Genomic DNA, 25,642 nt, shown 5'->3' on the forward strand with positions numbered 1-25,642 from the left:
GTCTGAAAGTTTCTGCTAAGAATATAAATGCAGATGCAAATGTAAATGAATATGGATTTTGATACATGGCCTTGTTATACTTCAGACTGTTGATATTTTGCTGCATTTGTTCAAAACCATCTGTTATATTACGGTGGCAGAATTCTGAAGAGAATCGTGCTTCAGAATGGAGCACGCCACCAAGCAAAACAAAAGCATGTCAATCTGAATGTTGCTCAACACAGCCTCAAAATTGTGATTTGTGGTTTTCTGGTGTTTGCACTGCCAAGTTGGGCCCGAGCCCATCATTAGTGCCAAAGATCTGGCAGATACTGCTCCCAATTTCCAGACAACTGTACAGCTGCCTGATTGTTTAACAGACGAAAGAATTTACTTGAAGTCTCTAAACAAAGTTGCAACACCATCTTCACGGAATTAGACTGACAAAATTTGGAAAGAAACCAAAGGCACCTGCTCTAATATCCATTTTACACAGCTGTAACCTTATTTGCTTCAAAGCATCAACTACTTTTAACAGTCTGGAGGATAAGTGAAGAAATAATTAGTTTGAGTAAATGAACCAGCTCTGGGTAAAATTAAACATAAAGTGAACCTTACTTGAACAAGAAGCGTAGCCATATCCAATCAGGCGCCACTGAAAGCCACATTGCAATCAAACAACATCCAGATGGCATTTTGAGCCACACGCTGGCAGGGATCAAGAATAGGCTGCGGCTAGAGCAGGAAGATCACACCACCGTCATTAGTTTGTTATCCAACAGTGTCATCTCGAGATAATGGACATTTATGGATTCGAAATGATGGATGAAAAGAGCCTTTTCTGAGAGTTGCCTTGCTGCAGCGAACCCAAATTACATTGTGAATGACGTGAAAATAATGTAATGCTGGTGCCTTCAACATTTAATGTGATTTAAGGGACTGTTCTGAAGTCGATTCACTGTCGAGTCTCGAAATTGTCTCGGTTTTTTAATCCGGGATGAAAGAACCAATGGCCTGAGTCCGAGACGGGTGACGAGTGCCACGGAAGACCCTTGACCTCCATATCCAATTCCACTATGAGGGGCGCAATAAAAGGATATGGAGAGGGTGAATGAGCTGTGACCCCCAACTTCCTCGATTTATCTCGGCGTCCTATGAAGTGGGCAGCAGAGGTCCTGACCTGCATACGTTCACCTCACACACAGAGTCAAAAATCAATATCTTACAGGACGAAAAGCACCCAATAGACCGAAACATGGGTGGGTGGGGACATTTAAAGCCTGTTGTGTTGTTGGCGGTTTAAGAAATAAATAAATAAATAGAAAGGAGACCAGGTCTCAATAGAATGGAAAAGTGGATGAATATTGTAATTAGCGTGCAATCAAATATGAATAAATAAACTGTGCCCCTACAATAACACATAAGGTTATTAATAGATCTAAACTGTTTATACAAAAGAATAAACAAATTCCTCTCGCCGTAAATCAGAGTTTGGATGATTGGTCTTGGCAGGCTGGTTTGCGCACGTTACTTATTCAGGTGGTGAGCGCCAGATTTCACATCCCAGAGTGAGAGTGGGTGGAAGCTTTTATTCGCAAGAAAGAGAAAGAATGATAGATTTTGTATAACACCATAAGATGAGTCCGAATTCTTTTCTCACAACTTCGTCTGTGATGGGAGATTCAAAACCTTGAATCTCCACTTGTTTGGTGCGGATGAATGTTTGCACTTGTTGAAGTGAGAGACGATTATTGACATGCTGGATAGAGAGTGATGTGGTGGGCTACCAAAATATTAATCTGCCCTAAGAACAAAGCTGATGTTCTCACTCTGCAATCACATGCAATCCCATGCAATTCTTAGGGGGGACAAAATATGTAGCTTCTATTAGACAAATAGGAATTACACAAGCAATTAGTACGTGCTTGAGTGAAAGTGTGATTGACTGAGCGGTTGAACATTCAGACGGGCTTTTTAACTGACCTTGGCTGAGTTTCCCCAAACAGCAGGTAGAACGTTAGCAGAACGTAAAGTATACTTAATCTCATTCTCAACAAAAGATTGAGTTTCCCAAAAGCATTGTTTTCTAAGTTGTAAGTAAAAATGTACTTAAATGGATATTTATGCTTTATAGTTTATCAAAGACAACAGGCACCAAATAAAGAATATTAATATATTTTGGTTATCACAAAGCCCTTGTACACTACATTCAAGAATAAAAAATCATATTGCTATAGACAACAAAATAGAATCTTATGTAGGCCTACTTTAATTGGGGATAAGAACTAATGATGTCTAACTACAACAGTGGTGATAATTCAACCACAAAAGTCTTTACTTACTCACATGTTGTGAATAAAAGTAGGACAATTCACTTTTTTTTGTAAAAATAGAAGAAAAAAGAAAGAAAGAAACAGCCTGAAAATTTTCTTTTGTGTTCCACAGAAGAAATAAATAAAATGAGGGTAAGTAAATGATGGTGAGTCAATGCTAACCAAAACTTCTGCTTTTTAACATTCTTTAGAATATCTTAATTTGCGATCTGCACAAGAAATAAAGTCATGCATGTAGTCAATTTTAATTTTTGGGTGAACTATGCCTTTAAATTTTACTAAACAGGGCAAATTAGCGTTAGAGTGCAATTCCATAAAAGTGCCGATGGCAGGATAAAATTCTGTGTGTGATTTACTGACAATGCACACATTAAAGATCACAGATGCAGCCAGATCATTTCCATAATGACCAGCGCAATTACCACCTGCTTTAAGACATGCTTTTTTGCGCGTTAAATAATGGCACAGATACCAGTAATTTGACGAGTGCAAATGTAAATCATTTTAATACAAATTTTTCGTCTGAAAGGGAAACTCCTACAAATGCATATTCAATAAGGTCAGGTGCAAAAATAACTGTGTCCATGCTTTTTCTGTGCTAATTCTTCACTGTGCGTCTTTAGTAAATCCTGACAGTACTATTTTAACGCCACAAAACTGGTTGACTTGGCACAAACTGGCCCTAAGTCCAACAAAACAAGGAGAAAATGCAAGACCTTCAGAAACTCTAAAAAGATCCATGTAACAATTGATAGGAAGCTAAGTCTGGGGGTCCTATTATACCCTTTTTACAAAGTCTGTTGTAGTTAGAAAAACAAATTGTGATTGGTTAGCTGTCCCACTGCATTGCGATTGGCGAACAGCTTAGATGGCGTTTCAGTACTGCCATGCCCCTTCCCAACGCAGCTAGGTGCGTGTACAACTGTGCAAGATAGATTAAAGTGATTCTTATATTTTAAATATGGATATGTTTTTTACAAAAACACATCAGATCACTAAAGGAGGCTTTTACTGACATGTAATTAGTTTTACTGGCATGTAATTAGTTTTTTTATTATGGATCGACTTGTTTTAGACTGATGGAAAGAAACACTTTTCTATGCCGTTCTAAAGCTTGGGAGTGCCAGGATTATTTTTAATATAACTTCGATTGCATTCGTCTGAAAGAGGGAAGTCATATACACCTAGGATGCATGGAGGGTGAATAAATAATGCGCTACAGTAGTGTTGGTCCTATCGTCAGCCTGCGAGATCGCCGAAACATTATATTATCATTATTGTGCTAATTTATTTAATTATTTACATGCCTGTAACCAGCTCCAGTGTAAGGCTAGTGAAGCTATCTACACTGTAGGATGAATAAATCTCTTAGCACACACTGCACACGTCTACAGCGCGGCTCCGATGCAGCCACCGATGATCGTCACTCTAGTCAATGTTTGTGTTTACGTCAGCCATTGCTCTGCATGTGTTTCGACCCTCTATACCGCACACGTCAATGGCGCGGCTCTGACACGGCTACCGCGGACAATTTAGCAATGCTCGCGTTTATGCGAGCTGCCATGCGGCTTGCTGAAGCATCCCAGAAGCGGCTGTCCATTCTACATCGCGAATCCCCCACCTCGTCCCTCCACCAATGATTCGAATTTCTGTAGGCGGGATTTATTTGAATGATATTCTAATGGACCGTGTCGTGACATCATAACATCCAGAAAACAAACGTTGTAGTCCAAAAGAGCTGTTCGTTGTAGTTCTTGAAAAGGGATTTTTTTAAAAACTAAATATCTCCTTTTGGAGTGGACTTTGAGATTTGTAACTTTGTAGATGTTTCTTTATGCCCAAACATACACACCACACACTGGCTAAAATTCAAAAAGTGAAAAAGCATAATAGGACCCCTTTAAGTACAGTAATTTGTGTTGACCCTTAATATTTTTTAACAAAGCCCTACTTATGGGGGCAACCGTGGCCTAATGGTTAGAGAGTCGGACTTGTAACCTAAAGGTTGCAGGTTCGAGTCTCAGGTCCGGCAGGGATTGTAGGTGGGGGGAGTGAATAACCAGCACTCTTTTCACCCTCAATACCACGACTGAGGTGAGTCCCTTGAGCTCCCCAACTGCTCCCCGGGCGCCACAGCAATGGCTGCCCACTGCTCCGGGTGTGTGTTCACTACTGTGTGTGTGTGCACTTGGATGGGTTAAATGCAGAGCACAAATTCCTAGTATGGCTCACCATACTTGGCCTCACATCACCTCCTTTCCTTATTATTTCTGTTCAGTAATGATTTAATAACATAGCTTTAATTGTCTCAACAACATAACATGCAATTTCCATGTGTAGCATGCTAAGGAGACTAACTATTTGACAATTTTTGGCCTTAGTCCAGCACCTTTAGGCCTGACGGCCCTGTAATGATGCCCTTAAGTTGTACTTTATAATGAGTGTGCTAAAATGGGAGGGGAAATGCTGCTTCATCATAAAATAGCATACAGTACAGCATAAATTAAGATTATTTTAAAAGTATGATTAGTAATGTTTTCAGGAAACACTCACCCTTGTACCTTACAATAATCTGAAGGCTTTTTTTTCATATCTGAGTCCATACTAACTAAATATGCCATCTAATTTGTGACCCTGGACCACAAAACCAGTCTTAAGTAGCATGGTTATATTTGTAGCAATAGCCAAAAGTACATTGTATGGGTCAAAATGTTTCTTTTATGCCAAAAATCATTAGGATATTAAGTAAAGATCATGTTTCATGAAGATCTTTAGTAGATTTCCAACTTTAAATATATCAAAACTTAGTTTTTATAAGTGTATCTCAGCCAAATATTGTCCTATCCTATCCCATCTTTACATCAATGAAAGGCTTATTCATTCAGCCTTTAGATGAAAAAAAAATTACCCTTATGACTGGTTTTGTGGTTTGTGGTGTTTTCTTGCACCCTCAGATTCCAGATTTTCAAATAGTTGTATCTTGGCCAAATATTGTCCTATCCTATCCCATCCCATCTATACATCAATGGAAATCTTATCTATTTAGCTTTTAGATGACATATAAATCTTAATTTAAAAAAAATGACCCTTATGACTGGTTTTGTGGTCCTGGGTGATTAGTAAAATTCATTGCTAAGAACTTCATTTGGACAACTTTAAAGGTGATTTTCTCAATTTATTTGCACCCTCAGATTCCAGATTTTCAAATAGCTGTATCTCATCCAAATATTGTCCTGTCCTATCCCATCCCATCCCACCCATACATCAAAGGAAAGCTTATTTATCCAGCTTTTAGATGATGTATAAATCCCAATTTAATTATTTTTTTTATTTTTTTGTGGTTCCAGGTCACATTTTGTTCAAACTGATGCTCCTGAAGACAGATAAAAAATTCTCTGTATGCTTGCTTGATTTCTATTTTTAATTTAATGCTTTAAACTTGACAACTATTTCTTGTTTGTGCTTGAAATGCAATGCTAATTTCCTTCTTATTTTTCTTTTAAATAGCGGAACATAAGAAAATGTTGCTTGTGTTTTATAACAAATGCCATTTTTGTTTTCTCTCCACTGCTCCAGTTCCTTTTATCAGTATCACAAAATGGCAAAAAAAACACAAAATCTTTTATTTTCATGGCAGCGTTTGAAGACTTCTCCCCTCTTCATAAAACACAGCCATCTAGGCTCACAGTTGGACAATTAGAAACACCAAAAAAGGTCCAAGTCAATTTCTCAAATTGATTCCAAAACAATATTGTATTTATAATTGAGAGCAACACTTTCCAAAACCCCTAAAGCCCAGATAAAGACACCCTCCATCTGTGCTGTGGGATACAGAAAAGACCTTTTGAAGAATCGCACAAGCACGGCATCTTTTTTTTAGGCCATCAAAACCTAATCCTGCTATAAGCCGATCAATTGCATTATATATAGCTGTAGACTGTAACCTTTAAGGCGAAGCCCTCTTGCTGAACCGTAATAGAAAAAGCAGAACAGACAAAAAGACAATTTGACACATAGTAATTATCTCTATCAGTCCTTGTGCTGCTTATGAAGCTAAAGCCGCAATAGCACTCTGGGTGACCCGTTTCGCATGTATCACTCTGTACTTAGACCATCAGACCGAACTCTCCTGCCACCCAGAGTAATGAGAATGCATCAAACACAGGCCTCATCAGCCTTTCCGTTTGAAGTTGTCTACAGAAAAAAAGAAAGAACCCTGCGAAAACTACACTTGAATGGCTCGCTGGCCAAGTTGAGTTTGTATCCAATTTTTTTTTTACGTCGCAAAAGAGACTCATTCAATCTCTAAGCTGCCACAGATGGTTGTTCACTCCTGGACATTCTGGGCATTGTTGTGGAAAAGTGGAAATGCATATGGAAAACAAGCTGGCCTTGGTGTCTGCAATGATCAATGGAGCAAACACCTTGATGTCATAAAGAGAGGCGGGGAAATGCTCGCAGACGTGACAGATGGTTGGTTAAGCATTCTGCCGACGGGTGAGGGACAGACATACCCAAACCTGCTTCTGGCTTCCCCTCTGGGAGTGCGAAGAAGTTTTTCCTGGTAGTCTGTTATGATATGCATTTCAATAGAGTGATTTCCCACCAGTCGAAATCTCTATAGTTGATACAGATAGCGTGCATTAGCAACGGATTCCCCATCAATGCGCTAAATGGAAATGTGAAGCAGATATTAGAGTACGCAAGGGAAATGCGGTCTCAGATCTTAAACATCATTATAAGATCAGAGATTCCTCTCTGATCTTATAATGATGTTTAAGAACTGAGACCGCATCCTTCATTGGCCTTAGGGGGTGAGAACATATACACACACGGAGCCTATATATATATACACACACTCCTCTCATGTTGAAAACACAGTGCAAACACCCACACGCACAGGGAAGAGAAAAAAGAAAGATAGAGAGGAAGTTTCACAGGCACTGAAGATCCTGATAGGGGTCATTTATCCTCTGATAATAGCAACCAGGCCAGACAAAAGCAGGGGGCAGCTGGGTTTCCAGGCTATTTCCTGGCCAAACGAAGAGCTTCTCTAACTTTTGTTCACAGTGATGACTTTTGTCACGATGTCTTTCTTGGCCAGACTGTAGAGGCTTCGAACATCCCTTACAGGAATACAAATTAGCTAAAGTTCCTTCAAGGAAAAAAACTACTTCTAACTTTAAGAAAACCTGGCTTGTACTGTTTTGATGACATTTTTTTTGCATGTGGGAGGTCTTGCTTGAAGGTTCACTTAATAAGTAAGTCTCCTCCAACCTTAATTAATTCCCATTATAGCTCCCTTAAATATGCACACATGTTCACTTAGTCATGAATATAATCTCTCAACTCAGTGACTCGCCTTGTCTGATAATAAAGCGTTTATTCAGAGCAAGAACTTCTTACTTCTTCCTGGATGAAAATAACAAGTTTGTATGAAGTACAAGATCCGAATGAATACCAAAAAGAAACACTTTCACATGAACATCTAGTTAAAGCTTAGAGAAAGCAAACAATCGTCCATATTCACAGCAGCAACCATGCTGATATATTGTTTTATTGCCTATTTTGAAAGGAGCCTTGTTTGGATGTTCCCTGAGCCGCCGGATCTCAGACTGTGCGATATATCTTCAAGCGCTTCATTAAAAATGGATCATCTTAAATGATACCAGCAATGAATATGGTTTATAGCTAAAACAGATTCTGATATATGACCCACTACAGGGGTTATATTTATGTCAAACGAGAGGTGGATTGCCTACTTAAAGGAATAGTTCACCCAAAATTGAAAATTCATTCCAAATCTATATGGCTCTGATTTAGAATTCTACATTATTCAAAATATCTTGTTTTTTTGTTCTTTAGAGGAAAAATAGTAATACAACATGACACTTTGAATTTTTGGGTGAACTTTCCCTTTAAATGCCTTTTATGAGGACGGATTTATTCACTGTGAACAGGAGAAGTACCCACACACGAGTATTCATACTTGGTCACTTCTTGATCAGTTGGTATCCAGTTGGGCATGTGCACATTTCACTCACATACTGGCCACACACATATGTGCAAAATAGATCTAAATCCAAACTATGATTTGCCCCATTAGTATTTGAGTTTTGAGATTGCTCAGTCCATGTGTCTCGTCCGTGATTGCTTGTTCACGCATGGATTACAAGGCTCCTGAATCTGCATATGTGACATGGTGGAGTTTACATATCCAAACAGCCAAAATGCATTTCGTTTTCATGATTAGATCTGTAAATAATTTAAAATATATAATAAATCATGATAAATGTATTTATTTATAGAGAATTTGAAACATCCTTATTAAGCATTAAATAAATATGTTCTATTTACTTATTTATTTATAATATATATGAATTATTTATAATATATATGAATAAAAGTTTGAAATTAGTAGTAGTTTTTTATGCTTATCAAGGCTGCATTTATTTGATCAAAACTACAGGAAAATGTTAATTTTGTGAAATATTATTGCAATTTACAGTAACCGTTTTCTGTTTTAATATACTTTAAAATATAATTTATTCCTGTGAAGCAATGCTGAATATTCAGCATCATTTTTCCAGTCTTCGGTGTCACATGATCTTTCAGAAATCATTCTAATATGCTGATTTATAATCAATGTTGCTGCTTAATATTTTTTGGGACATGAGATACTTTTTGTCCCGGATACTTTGATGAATGAAAAGTTAAAAAGAACTAGATAGAACATTTTGTGTTACAATACACCACCATTCAAAACCATCTTTTTTAAAAGAAATGGATACTTTTATTCAGCAAGGGTGTGTTAAATGGATAAAAAGTGATAGTAAAAACTTACATTGTCAGAAAATATTTCTATTTTACATAAATGCTGTTCTTTTTAACTTTTTATTCATCAAAGAATCCTGAAAAAAAGTATCACAAGTTCCAAAACAATATTCAAAAATAATACAACTGTTTCAACACTGATAATAAATCAACGTATTGAAGACTGGAGTAATAGCTGATGAAAATTCAGCGCTGCATCACAGAAATAAAGTATATTTTAAAGTATATTAAAATAGCAAACCAGTATTAGAAATTGCAATAATATATTACAATACTACAGTTTTTTTCTGTATTTTTGAACAAATAAATGCAGCCTTGATGAGCATAAACTTCTTTAAAAACATTTAATTTAAAATCTTACAGACTTCTGAATGGCAGTGTATATACTATTCTGTAAACACTCCCATAAAGCATTATGGTCTTTTTTTCTTTGAGTTTTTTTTCTCAGTGTGATGCAATCATGTGCTCAACCTTGCAGTTACAAACTGACTTTTAATAATTACTTACACAGACAGTAAAGGACAATCAAAATGTCAGAAGCTGACAGAATGCACTGAAAATCACAGCAGATGAAAACATCTGAGAAAGGGGTCATTGCTGCTAAATGAGTAATGAAGATAGATAATCTATTAAATACGAATCTGCATACAGCCTGTTTATTTCATTCATGGCAAACAAAGGCAAAACCTTATACACAAGGCAGAGAAATATCATTGTAGATTATTTTAGAGAGAGATGGAGATAGAAGGGTAACAGGTGTGCTAAAAGGATGATGTTTTAAGTAGCGCTTTTCACCCGAGAGCATTCCCCACAGCATTTTTCCTGCTGCTGCTTTCTTTTCAAAGGTGCCGTGCAACACTGTGTATATACCGCAAGCAAACGGTGCAATGCAATGCAACATAAGAGCGTTGCAACGGCATGCTGTGCAGTCAACACTGTTAAGGTGCAGTCATCTTTGTTGATTTTAATGAGAGCGATTGGGTTTATGCTGTCAAACACAGGGGAAAAATCTAATGGGGTACTGATTCATTCATAGTGGTAATTTAAAAAGGACTGATTTTCTTTTGTTTATCTATGTGGATGCATTTGTAATAGGTAAATGGTAAAAATATACACTGAAATTCAGACCTTGCTTTATATGGGTTGCCAAAGACATGCTTTAAAACAATTTATAGTCAGCCTCAATGAGGTCTCTGTGGTAACTCATCCCACACCTTTAAAAGTGCAGCTTAATTATTACAGTAAATCACGCAGCGTCTCACATTTGCATGAATCCTTCAGAGAGAGGGGCCTACAGTTAGAGTTACAGAGACCCTACAAATAAATCTGTTTGCATCAAATTTACAAAGACATTTTTATCATCTCATTTTTAGTAAAATATTTGTAGAATTATGTAACCACTAAAAGTTTAAAAGGGTTGCTCTACCCTAGGACCACATACTGTGAAACCCTACAAATATATCAAAAACTGACTGTACAAAATGTAGACTAATCATTGATGAAAAATGCCCTTTTTACATTTTAACGCCTGACTGACTAATAAATAACCGTAGTCGCTCTCTAGAGTCGTCTATAACTTTATATAATAATGACTAGTCCCTCTGGAGGAGACTGGATACATAGAGCACAGTGCAATATAACACAGCTTTAGCGTATTTTGCATAGCAGACTGGAGAGATTTCGGGAAAGATAGGGAGAGATACAGAAGCTGAACGACTGTGCAGAGAAACTTGACCTCATTCTCTTAATGGAGTGCTGTGAAGCAGACAGCCCGCTCTCAGCTACATCATTATATTTTGACTCAAACGGACCAAGTCCCAGACCTAATCCACAGCGAAGTAGAAGAAGAAAAATAGCTTGGAATATGCTGGTCAAATACTACTGCTCACCTACATGTCTGAATAAAACATTCTATATAACGTCTGTCAGAGTATTTTTAAAAACACAAGGCTATTTTGTAGTCTTACACGCAAGTTCCCTACAAAAGGAATACATTTCACACACAGCAGGCTACAAAAGTTTGAGACTAGCAGTCAATTTTTTTTCATTTTTCTAATAAAATACAATTATTTTTTATTACAAATTATATATATATATATATATATATATATATATATATATATATATATATATATATATATATATATATATAATATGTAATAGTATATAATAATATATAATATGTATAATATATAATATTTATTTATTTATCCTATATAAGCAATAAATAAATATGTTCTTATTAATTTATAATATATATGAATAATTACATAATATTTTGTAAATGCTCCCATAAAGTGTTATGGTCCCTTATATTTTTGGAAATTGTCTATAAATAAATACATAAACAAATAAATGTGTTATTAATTATGATATATTTTAAATTATTTATTTATTTACAGATCTAATCGTGAAAACAAAATGCATTTTGGCTGTTTCGATATGTAAACTCTTCACATGTCACATATGGAGATTGAGAGCCTTGCAATCTATGCATGAACAAAATTCAAAATTCATATATTTTTATATATTTCTATGTCAAAATGTATATATTTCTATGGTTTGAACCCTAGAAATATAGCAATTTTGACACAGAAATATAGAAATATATAAATTTGGCTTTTTACATACTGTGAAACCCTAGAAATATATCAATTTTGACATAGAAATATATAAATATATTAATTTTGACTTTTTACATACTGTGAAACCCTAGAAATATATCAATTTTGACACAGAAATATATACATATATTAATTTTGGCTTTTTACATACTGTGAAACCCTAGAAATATATCAATTTTGACACAGAAATATATACATATATTAATTTTGGCTTTTTACATACTGTGAAACCCTAGAAATATATCAATTTTGACACAGAAATATATAAATATATGAATTCTGACATTTTACATACTGTGAAACCCTAGAAATATATTAAACACAATGATCAGTGTCACAAATTTGCTTTTTGACCTAGAAATAATGCAAAATTATATATGGAGATTTGAGAGCCTTGCAATCTATGCATGAACAAAATTCAAAATTCATATATTTTTATATATTTCTATGTCAAAATGTATATATTTCTATGGTTTGAAACCCTAGAAATATAGCAATTTTGACACAGAAATATAGAAATATATAAATTTAGACCTTTTACATACTGTGAAACCCTAGAAATATATACATTTTGACACAGAAATATAGAAACATATTAATTTTGACTTTTTACATACTGTGAAACCCTAGAAATATATCAATTTTGACATAGAAATATATAAATATATTAATTTTGACTTTTTACTGTGAAACCCTAGAAATATATCAATTTTGACACAGAAATATATAAATATATGAATTCTGACATTTTACATACTGTGAAACCCTAGAAATATATTAAACACAATGATCAGTGTCACAAATTTGCTTTTTGACCTAGAAATAATGCAAAATTAGAAACATATCCTATTAATTTGACCTTTTACATAATTTGAAACCTTAGAAATACATCCATTTTGACACAGAAATATATAGATATATGAATTTGGGCGTCTTAAATACTGTAAAACCATAGAAATATATAAATTATGACATATAAATATATAAATATATGTATTTTGACCTTTAAAATATGGGTTCGGTAAACATGTTGTTTTTTTGACTTGTAAATATTTTATGTTTTATATTTATTTTATAATAGAATTCTAAATCTAAAGCTTTTATTTCCACTCTTAAATGAGATTTTACATCCCAGATTTTCAAAGTGTACTCTAAAAGTACACTTAAGTCTAAAGTCTAAACATTAAATGTTAGTGAACTTAAATAGAGACGTATCACTTGGTTTATCCTTTAGTCACAAATGTGTACATATTCTAAACCATAGTCTGACAAGAGCTACTCAAGAGTGAATTCCTGCATTATATTATACATTATATCACACCAAACGAGGAGGCAGCAGCAGTAAATAGTGTCTAATGTGACATGTAAATTGAGCGTGTGCATTTCACATGCGGTTTCCTTTGATCAATGCAGTGAATGCTGAACACGAGTCACTACAGATCCTCCATTTGAAATGTTTAGTCTACAATGAGTAGGATTACACTTGCCTATTTTGTCATTTTCCTTTTTTAAATCAACATTTTCTGCAACAAATACCCATATTGTCACTGCATGGCAGAATAAACCATTTTAAAACTTTGCTGCAGTAACTCTATTTTAGTACATCCATCAAAACAACAGCACAACAGTAAATAAACTTCATCCAAATCAGTCCACCATGCTCCCCACAGAAAAAAAATATATATTTATGCTTCCTTAGAAAAAAAAGTAATTAAAATACAGATGTATGTGCTTTGACATGCATGTATCTCATATATAGACAATTTCCCTTTTCAAACGCACTCCCTAATCCGTAAGGCATTAAGGTTTCCAACGCACACCAATTTGCACTTCAAACCAGTGGGCCTCTCTTCATCCGCTGTAGCGTTTGTTCGCAGTCCCAGCAACACCCTGTGGATCCGCACACGAATATGAGTGACTTTAACAAAGCCATCTACGATTCGGCACAGGCCCAGAGGAAGCGTCTAGCCGTTCTCTGCACCGTTTGCTCATATGCTTCAGGAAATTATGTTATTTTCTCCGAAATGTCTATAACTCCCACCGTGGCCCTTAGGCTGCAATTGCAACCAGTCGATCCATTAATACTGTCACCTCAACCACTCATTGGTCACCGATTGTTAGCTCTAACCAATTACATCCTTGCCCTTGAGTGACTCAAGGTGACTTGCCTTGCCTTGCTCAGGGGTGTTTTTACATTTTCACAGTTACACGTCACCAACATTAATGAAACACAAGTGGACTTACCGTTCTCCTGATCCGATTTGTTGTCCTGCTCTGTGTCTGTGAGCGTTAAAGCAGAGTTGGACCGGCTAGACAGTTGCGAGTCCCGTCGATGTGCTTTAACCCACAGCATGGCGCAGTCAGGAGAAATGCCCCCCACGTTCTGGATAGGGTCTGCTCCGCTGAGCTGTGTATGATGACTGAGTCCCGTCTCAGCGCAGAAGCTCAGACCACGACGAGGAGCAGGTCCGCATATCCCAAGCTGCCTCAGTGACAGACTCTGGCCTGGAAGATTCAAAGTGCATACTTAATACAGAGAGCAAGCACATAAAAAGTAGTAAACAAAATAACTGTGAACTTGCAGAAAACACACGCACACACTATTTAATTATTTAAACTTGCATTCAAACTCTTGCAGAATATACACTTTTATATTAAAATATTTAAAGCTTTTAAATAAACAGATGTTGCAACAACCATTTCAAGTTCATGTTTGTTAATTTCAGGAATGAATATACTGTAAATCATTTTTAATTTATTTCGAAGATGTTTGTGTATGTGTTTTTGTTCACCCTAGCAATACAAAGATTGATTTGATGAAGAAAAGTATTCAATAAAGCACAAACTTTGAATAGAGAAAAACTAGACAAATTAAAAAGAGAAAACCTCTTTGTTTTGAAAACCTATTTTGCTTGATACGTTTTTATTGTCACCTTTTCACAGAGAAAAATGAGTTTAGATAACAGTGAATACTCTTTGTTCAAAAGAATTAACCTTATCAATACATTTTAAATGACAAACCAAGCGAAACTAATAAACAGTATAATTTAAACAGTTTTGGTAGACTGAAATATAATATTGATTACATACCTTTTGGGATTTAAAATTATGTTTAGTTGTAGTTAAGGAGTGTTTGTTTAAAAATTGGATCAAAAATGTACGTTCAGATTTTTCATTTGCATTTCTGTTAAACTGTTTTCGTTTCTGTTCATTAAAAAATAGGAGGAAACTGTATGGCATAAAGAACCTAACAAAAAAGCCTAGTCTGCTTGTTTGTTTATTAAATGGAGAACATTAGCATTTTTTTTTCATTTGCACACAAACTTATTTTATAATTCATTGATGTTTGTGACCCTGGCCACAACTTCAGTCATAAGGGTTAATTTTTTTAAATTTAGATTGGTATATTGTCTGAAAGCTTAATAAAGCTTTCCATTGATGGATGGTTTGTTAGGATAGGACGATATTTGGCCAAGATACAACCATTTGAAAATCTAAAATCTGAGGGTGCAAAAAATCTAAATATTGAGAAAATCGCATTTAAAGTTGTCCAAATAAAGACAGTTTTGGTAGGCTGAAACATAATATTGATTACATAATTATGGGCACCTTTTAAGATTTAAAATTATGTCTAGTTGGAGTTGGGGAGTGTTTGGTTTAAAACTGCATCAAAAATGTACTTTCAGTTTTTTCATTAACATTTCTGTTCATTAAAAAATAGGAGAAAGCTTTGTATGGCACAAAGAGCTTAACAAAAAAGCCTAGTCTGCTTATTTGTTTATTAAATGGAGAACATTAGCATTTTTTTTAATTTGCACACAAATGTATTTTATAATTCATTGATGTTTGTGACTCTGGCCACAAAATCAGTCATAAGGGTTAATTTTCTGAAATTGAGATTTATATATCATCTGAAAGCTGAATAAAGCTTTCCATTGATGTATGGTTTGTTAGGATTGGACAATATTGGCTGAGATACAACTACTTGAAAATCTGAGAGTGCAAAAAAATCTAAATACTGATAAAATCGCCTTTAGAGACGTCCAAATGAAAACAGTTTTTTTAGACTGAAATGTAATATTGATTACATAATTATGGGCACCTTTGAGATTTCAAATTATGTTTAGTTAAAGTTGGGGAGTGTTTGTTTTAAAACTGCATCAAAAATGTACTTCCAGGTTTTTCATTAACATTTCTGTTATATTATTTTAATGTTTTCATTTCTGTTTATTAAAAATAGGAGGGAACTTTGTATGGCACAAAGAGCCTAACAAAAAAGCCTACTCTGCTTATTTGTTTATTAAATTGAGAACATTAGCATTGTTTAATTTGCACACAAATGTATTTTATAATTCATTGATGTTTGTGACTCTGGCCCACAAAATCAGTCATAAGGGTTATTTTTTTTTAAATTTAGATTTATATATCATCTGAAAGCTGAATAAAGCTTTCCATTGATGTATGGCTTGTTAGGATAGGACAATATTGGCTGAGATACAACTACTTGAATATCTGAGGGTGCAAAAAAATCAAAATATTGAGAAAATCGCATTTAAAGTTGTCCAAATGAAGACGGTTTTGGTAGGCTGAAACATAATATTGATTACATAATAATGGGCACCTTTGAGATTTCAAATTATTTTTAGTTAAAGTTTGGAAGTGTTTGTTTTAAAACTGCATCAAAAAATGTACTTTCAGTTTTTTCATTAACATTTCTGTTCATTAAAAAATAGGAGAAATCTTTGTATGGCACAAAGAGCTTAACAAAAAGGCCACAAAATCAGTCATAAGGGTTAATTTTCTGAAATTGAGATTTATATATCATCTGAAAGCTGAATAAAGCTTTCCATTGATGTATGGTTTGTTAGGATTGGACAATATTGGCCAAGATACAACTATTTGAAAATCTGGAATCTGAGGGTGCAAAAAAATCTAAATATTGATAAAAATCGCCTTTAGAGATGTCCAAATGAAAACAGTTTTGTTAGACTGAAATATAATATTGATTACAGAACTATGGGCACCTTTTGAGATTTAAAATTATGTTTATTTGGAGTCGGGGAGTGTTGTAAATCTGCATCAAAAATGTACTTTCAGATTTTTCATTAACATTTCTGTTAAACTGTTTTCATGTTTTCATTTCTGTTCATTAAAAAAATAGGAGAAAACTTTGTACGGCACAAAGAGCCTAACAAAAAAGCCTAGTCCGCTTATTTATTTATTAAATACAGAACATTAGCATTTTTTAATTAATTAATTTATAATTAATTGATATTTGTGACTCTGGTCATAAGGGTTACTTTTTTGACATTGAGAAAGCTGAATAAAGCTTTCCATTGATGTATGGTTTGTTAGGATAGGACAATATTTGGCCAAGATACAACTATTTAAAAATCTGAAATCTAAGGGTGCAAAAAAATCTAAATATTGAGAAAATCGCCTTTAAAGTTGTCCAAATGAAGTTCTTAGCAATGCATATTACTAATCAAAAATTAACTTTGAATATATTTACAGTAGGAAATTCACAAAATATCTTCATAGAACATGATCTTTACTTAATATCCTAATGATTTTTGGCATAAAAGAAAAATGGATCATTTTCACCCATGCAATATATCTTGGGCTATTGCTACAAATATACCCAAACTACTTAACACTGGTTTTGTGTTTTTTTGATTCCTAACAGTGCGCATTATTTGCTGTATCGTACTTACTGAATTACGCTTTTCTCTTTTACTGATCTTCTTTTCTGTTTCAGTAGCTGAATATCTGTTTGTCTGAATCTGAACGTGGGTAAGCTCTACCTCTTCCGACACAAGAAAATCTGAGGATTTACTACACAGGGCAAAATAGAAACTGTTCCACTTCAGATTGAAATTCACCTTGAGACTCACCACCCCTCTGCTTCTTCCGCTCTGCTTTTAAAACCACATTCTTGTACCTGCTAGCATATGCTGAGTGCTTTATGACTAAAAGCCCATGGAGTAGGTGACACATGAAAACGAATACACCAGAATTTAAATTATGAGTACACTCATAGATACGAAACAAAATAACTCAACACAAGTGCTGACATTAATTACCACATGAGGGCATTATCTGAAACACACATTTTGAAATACGGCAAATAGCGGAAGCCAATGCAGGGCAAACTGCCATGATTTAGCTGGGCTGTGATTAAAATAAAATGACGGAACACGAACACAGGCGAGATTTCTCTCCTTCGGCTTTTGTGACGATCAGGCACAAACACGGCTGCTAATTAAAGACGTCCCCCTAAGTGTAACAGCCTAAGGTTATGGAGCGCACTATAAAGCACAATTACCCAACGAAGTGTATTTCTAATGAAATTAAATTTGAATGAGCAGTATCCTACCCTTCCACTTAAAAAGTGTCTCATCATGATAAACCATCAAATATTTATAAAATATTTTGAATAGTTTGTGAATAATCAGCAAATGAATGTCTGCTGGGTTTTATTAAATATCAAAATGAAGGTGCTCAACCTGAATGCAGCTGTCTAACTAAAGTGTTTTGACTAACTGCTCTGTGCTCATTTAAACTACGTTCATTTAGACTGCCTCAATGACAGGCTGAAATAATATATGTAACTTAGTAAATTAAACTAATTAAATTTTAATCAAAGGGCTTACATTTCTAGATATTCAGTGCTTTGCAAAAAACTACCTCTACTATTGTGGCTTTGGTCTACAGTATATAAAAGGTATTCAAGATATTGAGGAAATAAAAAGTAGGTGTTGGATCACAGTGCAACACAGCTGTTAAATTGCTGCTTGCAACCCATACGATCAGTCTGTATTGATTTGGGAAATAAAAAGTGTTTATAGAACAGTAAATGGTCTGCAAAGTAGTTCCTTTAAGAGTTATAAAAAATTAGCTCCCTGTGTTATATTGTACATAGCTGCTGTAAAAAAAAAAAGCATGCATATCTGGTAACAATTTTGCAACCATAAAAATATTCAAGTTCTTGATTTATTGTAGAAATAATGCCTGTACGTCAATATATGTGTTTTATTGCAGTGTTTTTCAACCACTGTGCCGTGGTACACTAGTGTGCCGTGAGAGATCGTCAGGTGTGCCGTGGAAAATTATTCAATTTCACCTAATTGGTCTAAAACATATTTTGGAAACTAGGAAACTAGGCCCAGGTTTCACACTGAGTAGGTAGAAATATGAAAGATCAAAAAACTGTTTTCATTGTGTTTATTTGATTCCTATTCAAGACACCTAAATAAGAATGACTGTATATTGTTAATTGCACTTTTTATTTAAAAGTAGAAGAAATATGAAAGATAAAATACTTTTTTCTTTGTGTTTATTTGATTCCTGTTCAAGACACTTCGATAAGAATGGCTGTATATTGTTAATATAGGCTACAGAGTTAAAATTTTTTTACAGTTTCGATTGTTGGTGTGCCTGTGCCTTGTGATTTTTTTTTCAATTAAAAATGTACCTTGGCTCAAAAAAGGTTGAAAAACACTGTTTTATTGAATAGAAAAAAAAAATGCACATTTAAAAATCTGCTTGTTTTAAGTTCTTTAATTAAAATTATTTATTTATTATTAGAATAATTATTATTTTTATAATGGCTGTTTTTTTTTGTGAATTTCATTGCATTTCCAATTTAGGCAAACTTTATGTAACATTACTGAACTTTTTGATGCAAAATTATTTTTATGACCATAAAATATTTTTTTCTAGAGTGTATACACTATCAGTCAAAAGTTTTTGAACTGTAAGATTTTTTTATGTTTTTAGAGAAATCTCTTCTGCTCGCCAAGCCGGCATTTATTTGATCCAAAATACAGGAAAAACAGTAATATTGTGAAATATTTTTACTATTTAAAATAACTACTTCTATTTGAATATATTTTAAAATGTAATTTATTCTTGTGATCAAAGCTACATTTTCAGCATTATTACTCCAGTCTTCAGTGTCACATGATCCTTCAGAAATCATTCTAATATGCTGAATTGCTGTTCAAGAAACATTTTATAATTATAATTATTATTATTAACAATATTTAAAACTGTTGAGTATTTTTTGATAAATCTTTGATCTTTGATAAATAGAAAGATCCAAAGATCAACATTTATCTGAAATAAAAAGCTTTTGTAACATTATACACTATATCATTCAAAAGCTTGGAGTCAGTATATATATATATATATATATATATATTTTTTTTTTTTTATATATATTATATATATATATATATATATATATATATATATATATATATATATTTTTTTTTTTTTTTTTTTTGGAAATTATAGAAATCAAACGTTCTTTAACTGTGAGATTTTTTTATGTATTTTAAAGATATTGTGAAATATATAATATTGTGAAATATTTTTACTATTTAAAATAACTGCTTTCTATTTGAAAATATTTTTAAAAATGTAATGTATGATTGTGACTAAAATCTACATATATATTTTTTTTGAAAGAAATTATAGAATATATAATGTTACAAAATATTTTTTATTTTAGATAAATGCTAAATGCTGAAAAAAACTGAAAAAATTCTACTCAGCTGTTTTCAACATAATTATAGTAATAATAATAAAAGCCTGTGTTTATTTGATCCAAAGTACAGCAAAGACGATCAAATTTTGAAATATTTTTACTATTTAAAATGACTGTTTGAATTTGAATATATTTTAAAATGTCATTTATTCCTTTGATTTTTATAGCTGAATTTTTAGCATCATTACTCCAATGATGCTAAAAATTCAGCTTTGAAATCAAAGGAATAAATGACATTTTAAAATATATTCAAATTCAAACAGTCAATCAAAATTTTATAGTCTTTGCTGTACTTTAGATCAAATAAACAGGCTTTCTGAGCAGAAGAGACTTCAAAAAACATTACCAATCTTACTGTTCACAAACTTTTGACTGGTAGTGTATATGTCTATAGATACATGTTTATTCAGTTTAGCGCTGTATACTGCTTTTCTTTTTTATGTTTTGTTTTTAGCATTTCGAAAGTCTGTTTTTCTTTTCCTTGTTGGTTTAAAAAACATCACATTTGCAAGCCTGAAGGACTCCAGAGTCTCCTGTCCATATGGTGAATGTTAAAGAGCACTTACCTGGAGCTCTGTATTCCTCAGTGTCCCTTGGCACCATGTCTGGCATGCGATGCCCATAAAGCCCCTGGGTGGATGGGTGTTGATCAAAGGCCTTCAGCGTCTCACTGGAGCTATAGGACTTCTGGGTAAGGACGGAGGATGAGCCGGTGTGACGGCGGATACCGGGACCCTCCCTGTAGCCCTCCCCCTCCTCTCTGTCTCCTTCCCTCTCCCAGTCTCTCCCTCGTTCTCTCCTGCTCCGAGAGAGAGAGCAGTAAGGCCGACGCTCCTTCACCTCCATGCTACATTCATGCTGTGTTCCTCCTCTTCTACGCTTCTCTCTTGCTGCTGTCTGTTCTGGTTTGCTTCTTTCCAGCTGACGGTCTGTCTCTACGCCTCTTTCTCCACTCGAAGTTCCACTCCCACCTGCTTAGAGACACAAAGAAACATTGGTTAGAGAGAGAAAAAATAGGTAAAGAAGGCAACAAAAGATGAAGAGAAGACAAGTAGGATACTGAAACAAAGCTCTGGTGAGATGTCGCTCCTGCTTAGTTCATCACGTTCCTTGTACAGCCTTCAAAGAACAATTAGTCACTAAGACAAAGTAAGAGGGCGCACAGCGACTAGTTTTTCCTGATAACACTGTTAAAGCATATAATTAATCTCTTGAGGTTTGTAAGTACCTGCTTTTTTGCTTTTATATTCATAATATTTATCTATTAAGGACAATATAAAAATGAAACTTTAAGAAATGTTTTTGTCCCAAAATAAATTATAAAAACATGATTTAATATATTCATTAATTATATTATATTATATGTGTATATTGCATTGAAATTACATGTAATCTATATTATGTAATCAGATTCCAAAAATTAATGTTTTTTTTTATGTTTTTGTCCCAAAATAGATTATAAAAAATACTATTATGTTATATTATATTATATTATATTATATTATATGTGATATTATATGTGATATTGTACTGAATTGTACTGAATAAATCTGAGTGTATATATAGTAACTGATTACATGTAATCTGGATTACATAATCATATTCTAAAAAGTATTGATTTTTTTTCGTTTTGTCCCAAAATAGATTATAAAAAATACTATTATATTATATTATATTATATTATATTATATTATATTATATTATATTATATGTGTATATATTGTACTAAATTTTATAATAAATCTGTTAGTGAGTGTATATATAGTAACTGATTACATTTAATCTGGATTACATAATAAGGATTTTAATTAAATTAAATTACATTTAAAAAAACTTATCAGTCTACAGTTACTTTTTTATGGATTACATAATTTCATATTATTTACACAATAGCAATAAATTATTCATACTTTACCGATTCTCCCTAATTCCTCGTTTTCATTATTTAAATGTCCCACTGCTTATATACATATATACACTACTGTTTTTTTACTCTTAAAGATTTTGTAACCATTGACTGCCATTAAATAACTGATAGACTGCAACGGTTTGAGTTAAAAATCTTTGTTTGTGTTCTACTGAAGAAACAAAGTCGCCTACATCTCGGATGCCCTGGGGGTAAGCAGGTAAACATCGAATTTTCATTTTTGGGTGAACTATCCCTTTAATAACAAATGGAACAATTGGAATATTTTTTCTAGGGGTGGGCATAGATTAATTTTTTTAATCTAGATTAATCTAATTAATCTAATTAATTCTGTGTATACAGTATGACATGATGCGAGTTTTCTCAAATGAAACGGTATAAGTGACACTCACAGCAGTTTTGGAGATTGAGTTTATCTGTTCATGTGAGATGCAAATGCCAGAAATTACCGGGAGCGTCACGTGTGTTTCAGTATGCTTGTAGTAAAAGCGCGTCTCCACCATTCATAGTATGAATTTCATACATACAGCCAGGCAAACGGAACATACCGGATTCATATTAAAACGGTCTTTTTGCATTTCAGTTTTCACAGACACTAGTCCATATCGCGATTTGAATTAAGTGACAGACCATATTTGATTTATGAATCCAAAAAAACAACGAATTTACGTGGCATTTCGCGCTATAGTAGATTCGGTTTTTATGAATAGAGGACGACGTGATCCCGTCTGTGTTTTGGCGGAGGAGACATAAACGCGCGACCATATTCTATAGTCTTTGGTATACATCCGCGTTAAACTATCAAGGTGAAAGTCACCATAGCTTGCGTAGTTTAGACCCAGCTCCCAACCCAATTTTGAGAATAGATTAACGGCGATATTTTTTTTATCGCCCGATAAAAGTCTCACGTTAACGCAGCACGTTAACGCCGATAACGGCCCACCACTAATTTTTTCTTACAATTGGAATATATTTGTATTTTATGTCAATATGGTAAAAGATTATCCTATGTTAATCAATGTGATAAACGAGGTAGGTCAAAAGTAATCTAAAAGTAGTCTGATTATATTACCTAAAATGTGTACTGTAATGGATTACGTTACTAATTACAATTTTGTCATTTAATTTGGAATCAGTAATGGATTACAATTTGTAAGTATAGTCTACCCAGCTCTGCATATACATAATAATTTTTGGTCGATAAAATGAAAGTCAACAAGGTCTAAAATGAAATTATTAAACAAATTAAAAAGTCATACAGGGGCGAGTAAATGTCAAAATTTTAATGACTGAGTGAACTAAGCATGTTGAAACAGTTCACCTCAGTCCTCCACAGAAAGAGAAAGTCAGTGTTTTCCAGCAAAGGCAAAGTCAAACGAAGTGATACTAAAAATGCTCGCTTTCATTGCACTGGCTTTGTCATGAGAGATCCACACATACTTGTAAGCCTTTAGTAGGTTTCCTGGGAGGTTTGTGCCAAAACCGTTCGACAAAGCTCTAGAGAATTGGTTGAGTTTCACTGGTATGTGAGTTTAAGGATATTCCAGGGCTTCTTCTGGAGTGTCGTCTATCTTATCTAGTGAAACAGAACGCATTTGCCTAGAGACCCCACTGTCAGTTTTAAAGCAGTATAAAGAGGACAAGAGAAACAATGAGGATAATAAACCACGGTAGGAGGAAACAGAAGAGACTAGGTCAGCATTACTGCATATGGCCACAGTAATGGGATACGATGGGGTAACATAAATGATGCGCCAGTATCAAAATGTTCCTGTCAGAAAGAGAGAGTGAGCTATAGTTTATTAGACTGTATCTCAGCCAGATAAATTAAATGTAGCTCTCTTTATAGCACTGGTCATTTTATTCTTTGGTGTGAGCGCGATGTTGCGCAAAAGCGCAGTGGGCCGACTGAACACACCAGCAGAAGCCCTCTATCCTTCATTGCATTGGACAGCACCCACTGAGTTATCCTCGGGTAACACAGCCCCCGTATTCGGATCAATTTAGATTAGCCAGGAGCAAGGGAGGCTCAGACATACTGGTCTAGCCTTAAACGTCCTTAAAACTGGTCTCAGAGTCTGTGAGATTATCAACGGATCATTTCCAAGACAAAAAATTAGTGAGACGCACAGAAATAAATTAAAAAAATGAAATTGTGCTTTCAAATTTCCTATCAGTCATCGAGAGCTTAGAAATATTAAAGTTTTCAATCAAGGACACCAAAAAATGTTGGCATGAGTTTTAGCAAAAATAGGCTAGAAATCACCCACTTACAAAAGTTTATAGGGAATGAGAAGCAGAGATATAAATCACAACGGAGCTCTGGGCGGTCATATCGTGCTCAGGTGGGCACTGACCCATGGGGCCATTGAAAAGCAAAGACTCAGCAGTGAGCACAGAGGCCAATGGGAACTATATTGTAGCAAGAGGCAACCAGGCAAGAAGATGTCACTTGGCTATACCTCACTTACAATGATCTAATGGCGACGGCTTCACTAAATCAGATGCCTGACCATCTGGCCGAACTGAAGAAAGGTGAGAATGAAAGTGGCTTGTGACCAACGGATGACCAACAAAACAGGGAAAAAAAAAGAAAAGACTACATTTGTTACTTATCTGCCAAATGAAAAGCAATGTTAATTTCAACATTTACTAATGCATTTAAATCAATATTTGTGCTTGTTAACATTAGTTAATATACTGTGAATTAACATGAACTAACAATAAACAACTGTATTTTCAGATTAATCAATACTGTAGTAAATGTATTGTTCACTTTTTTTGTCTGCAACAATGCTCCATGAAGCAAGAACAAAGTGTATAACAAGTAAATCTTGAATGTATGGAAGCCCATTTTTGCCACTGAATAAATATCTAAAAATTTAATTGCGACTTTTTATCTCACATTCTGACTTTTTTTCTCGCAATTGCAAGTATACATCTCGAAATTATGACTTTTTCTGAAATGAAGTCAGAATTTTGATAGAAACTTGCAACTGCGAGTTATAAAGTCAGAATTACGAGATATAGACTCGGAATTCTGACTCTTTTTTTCAGAATTGCAAGTTTATATCTCACAATTCGCAATTGCAAGAAAAAGTCAGAATTGTGAGATACAAACATGTTTGCGATAAAAAAAAGTCTTTGTAACTTGCAATTGGGAATTTTTATCTCGCAATCGTTTTTTCTCAGAATTGTGAGTTTACATCAGAATCAGAATCAGAGTGAGCTTTATTGCCAGGTATGTTTACACATAATAGGAATTGTTTTAGTGACAGAAGCTCCACAGTGCTACAGAATGACAGTGACAAGACGATGCATATTATAAAAAGAACAATATACAAGACAGACAATGTGCAAAAATAGCAAAGACATTTGAATGGAAGTATGTGCG

General features: G+C 34.1%; 1 protein-coding gene across 4 annotated transcripts in view; it reads right to left on the minus strand.

Annotated features, from left to right (window-relative positions):
- Positions 1-21,167, minus strand: part of LOC141287931 (teneurin-3) — a 137,221-nt gene extending 116,054 nt beyond the window's left edge. For 2 of the 4 annotated variants that reach the window (XM_073820035.1, XM_073820034.1), the window contains exons 1-2: positions 20,888-21,167; positions 14,015-14,275 (exon numbers count right to left, since the gene is read on the minus strand). In XM_073820035.1, the coding sequence (XP_073676136.1) occupies positions 14,015-14,275; positions 20,888-21,167 (541 nt within the window). The remainder of the gene's footprint in view (positions 1-14,014; positions 14,276-20,887) is intronic. The other 2 variants (XM_073820037.1, XM_073820036.1) reach the window with 1 other exon arrangement.
- Between the last annotated feature and the right edge of the window lie 4,475 nt (positions 21,168-25,642).

Source organism: Garra rufa, chromosome 16 (assembly GCF_049309525.1).
Source record: "Garra rufa chromosome 16, GarRuf1.0, whole genome shotgun sequence".
NCBI lineage: Eukaryota > Metazoa > Chordata > Actinopteri > Cypriniformes > Cyprinidae > Garra > Garra rufa.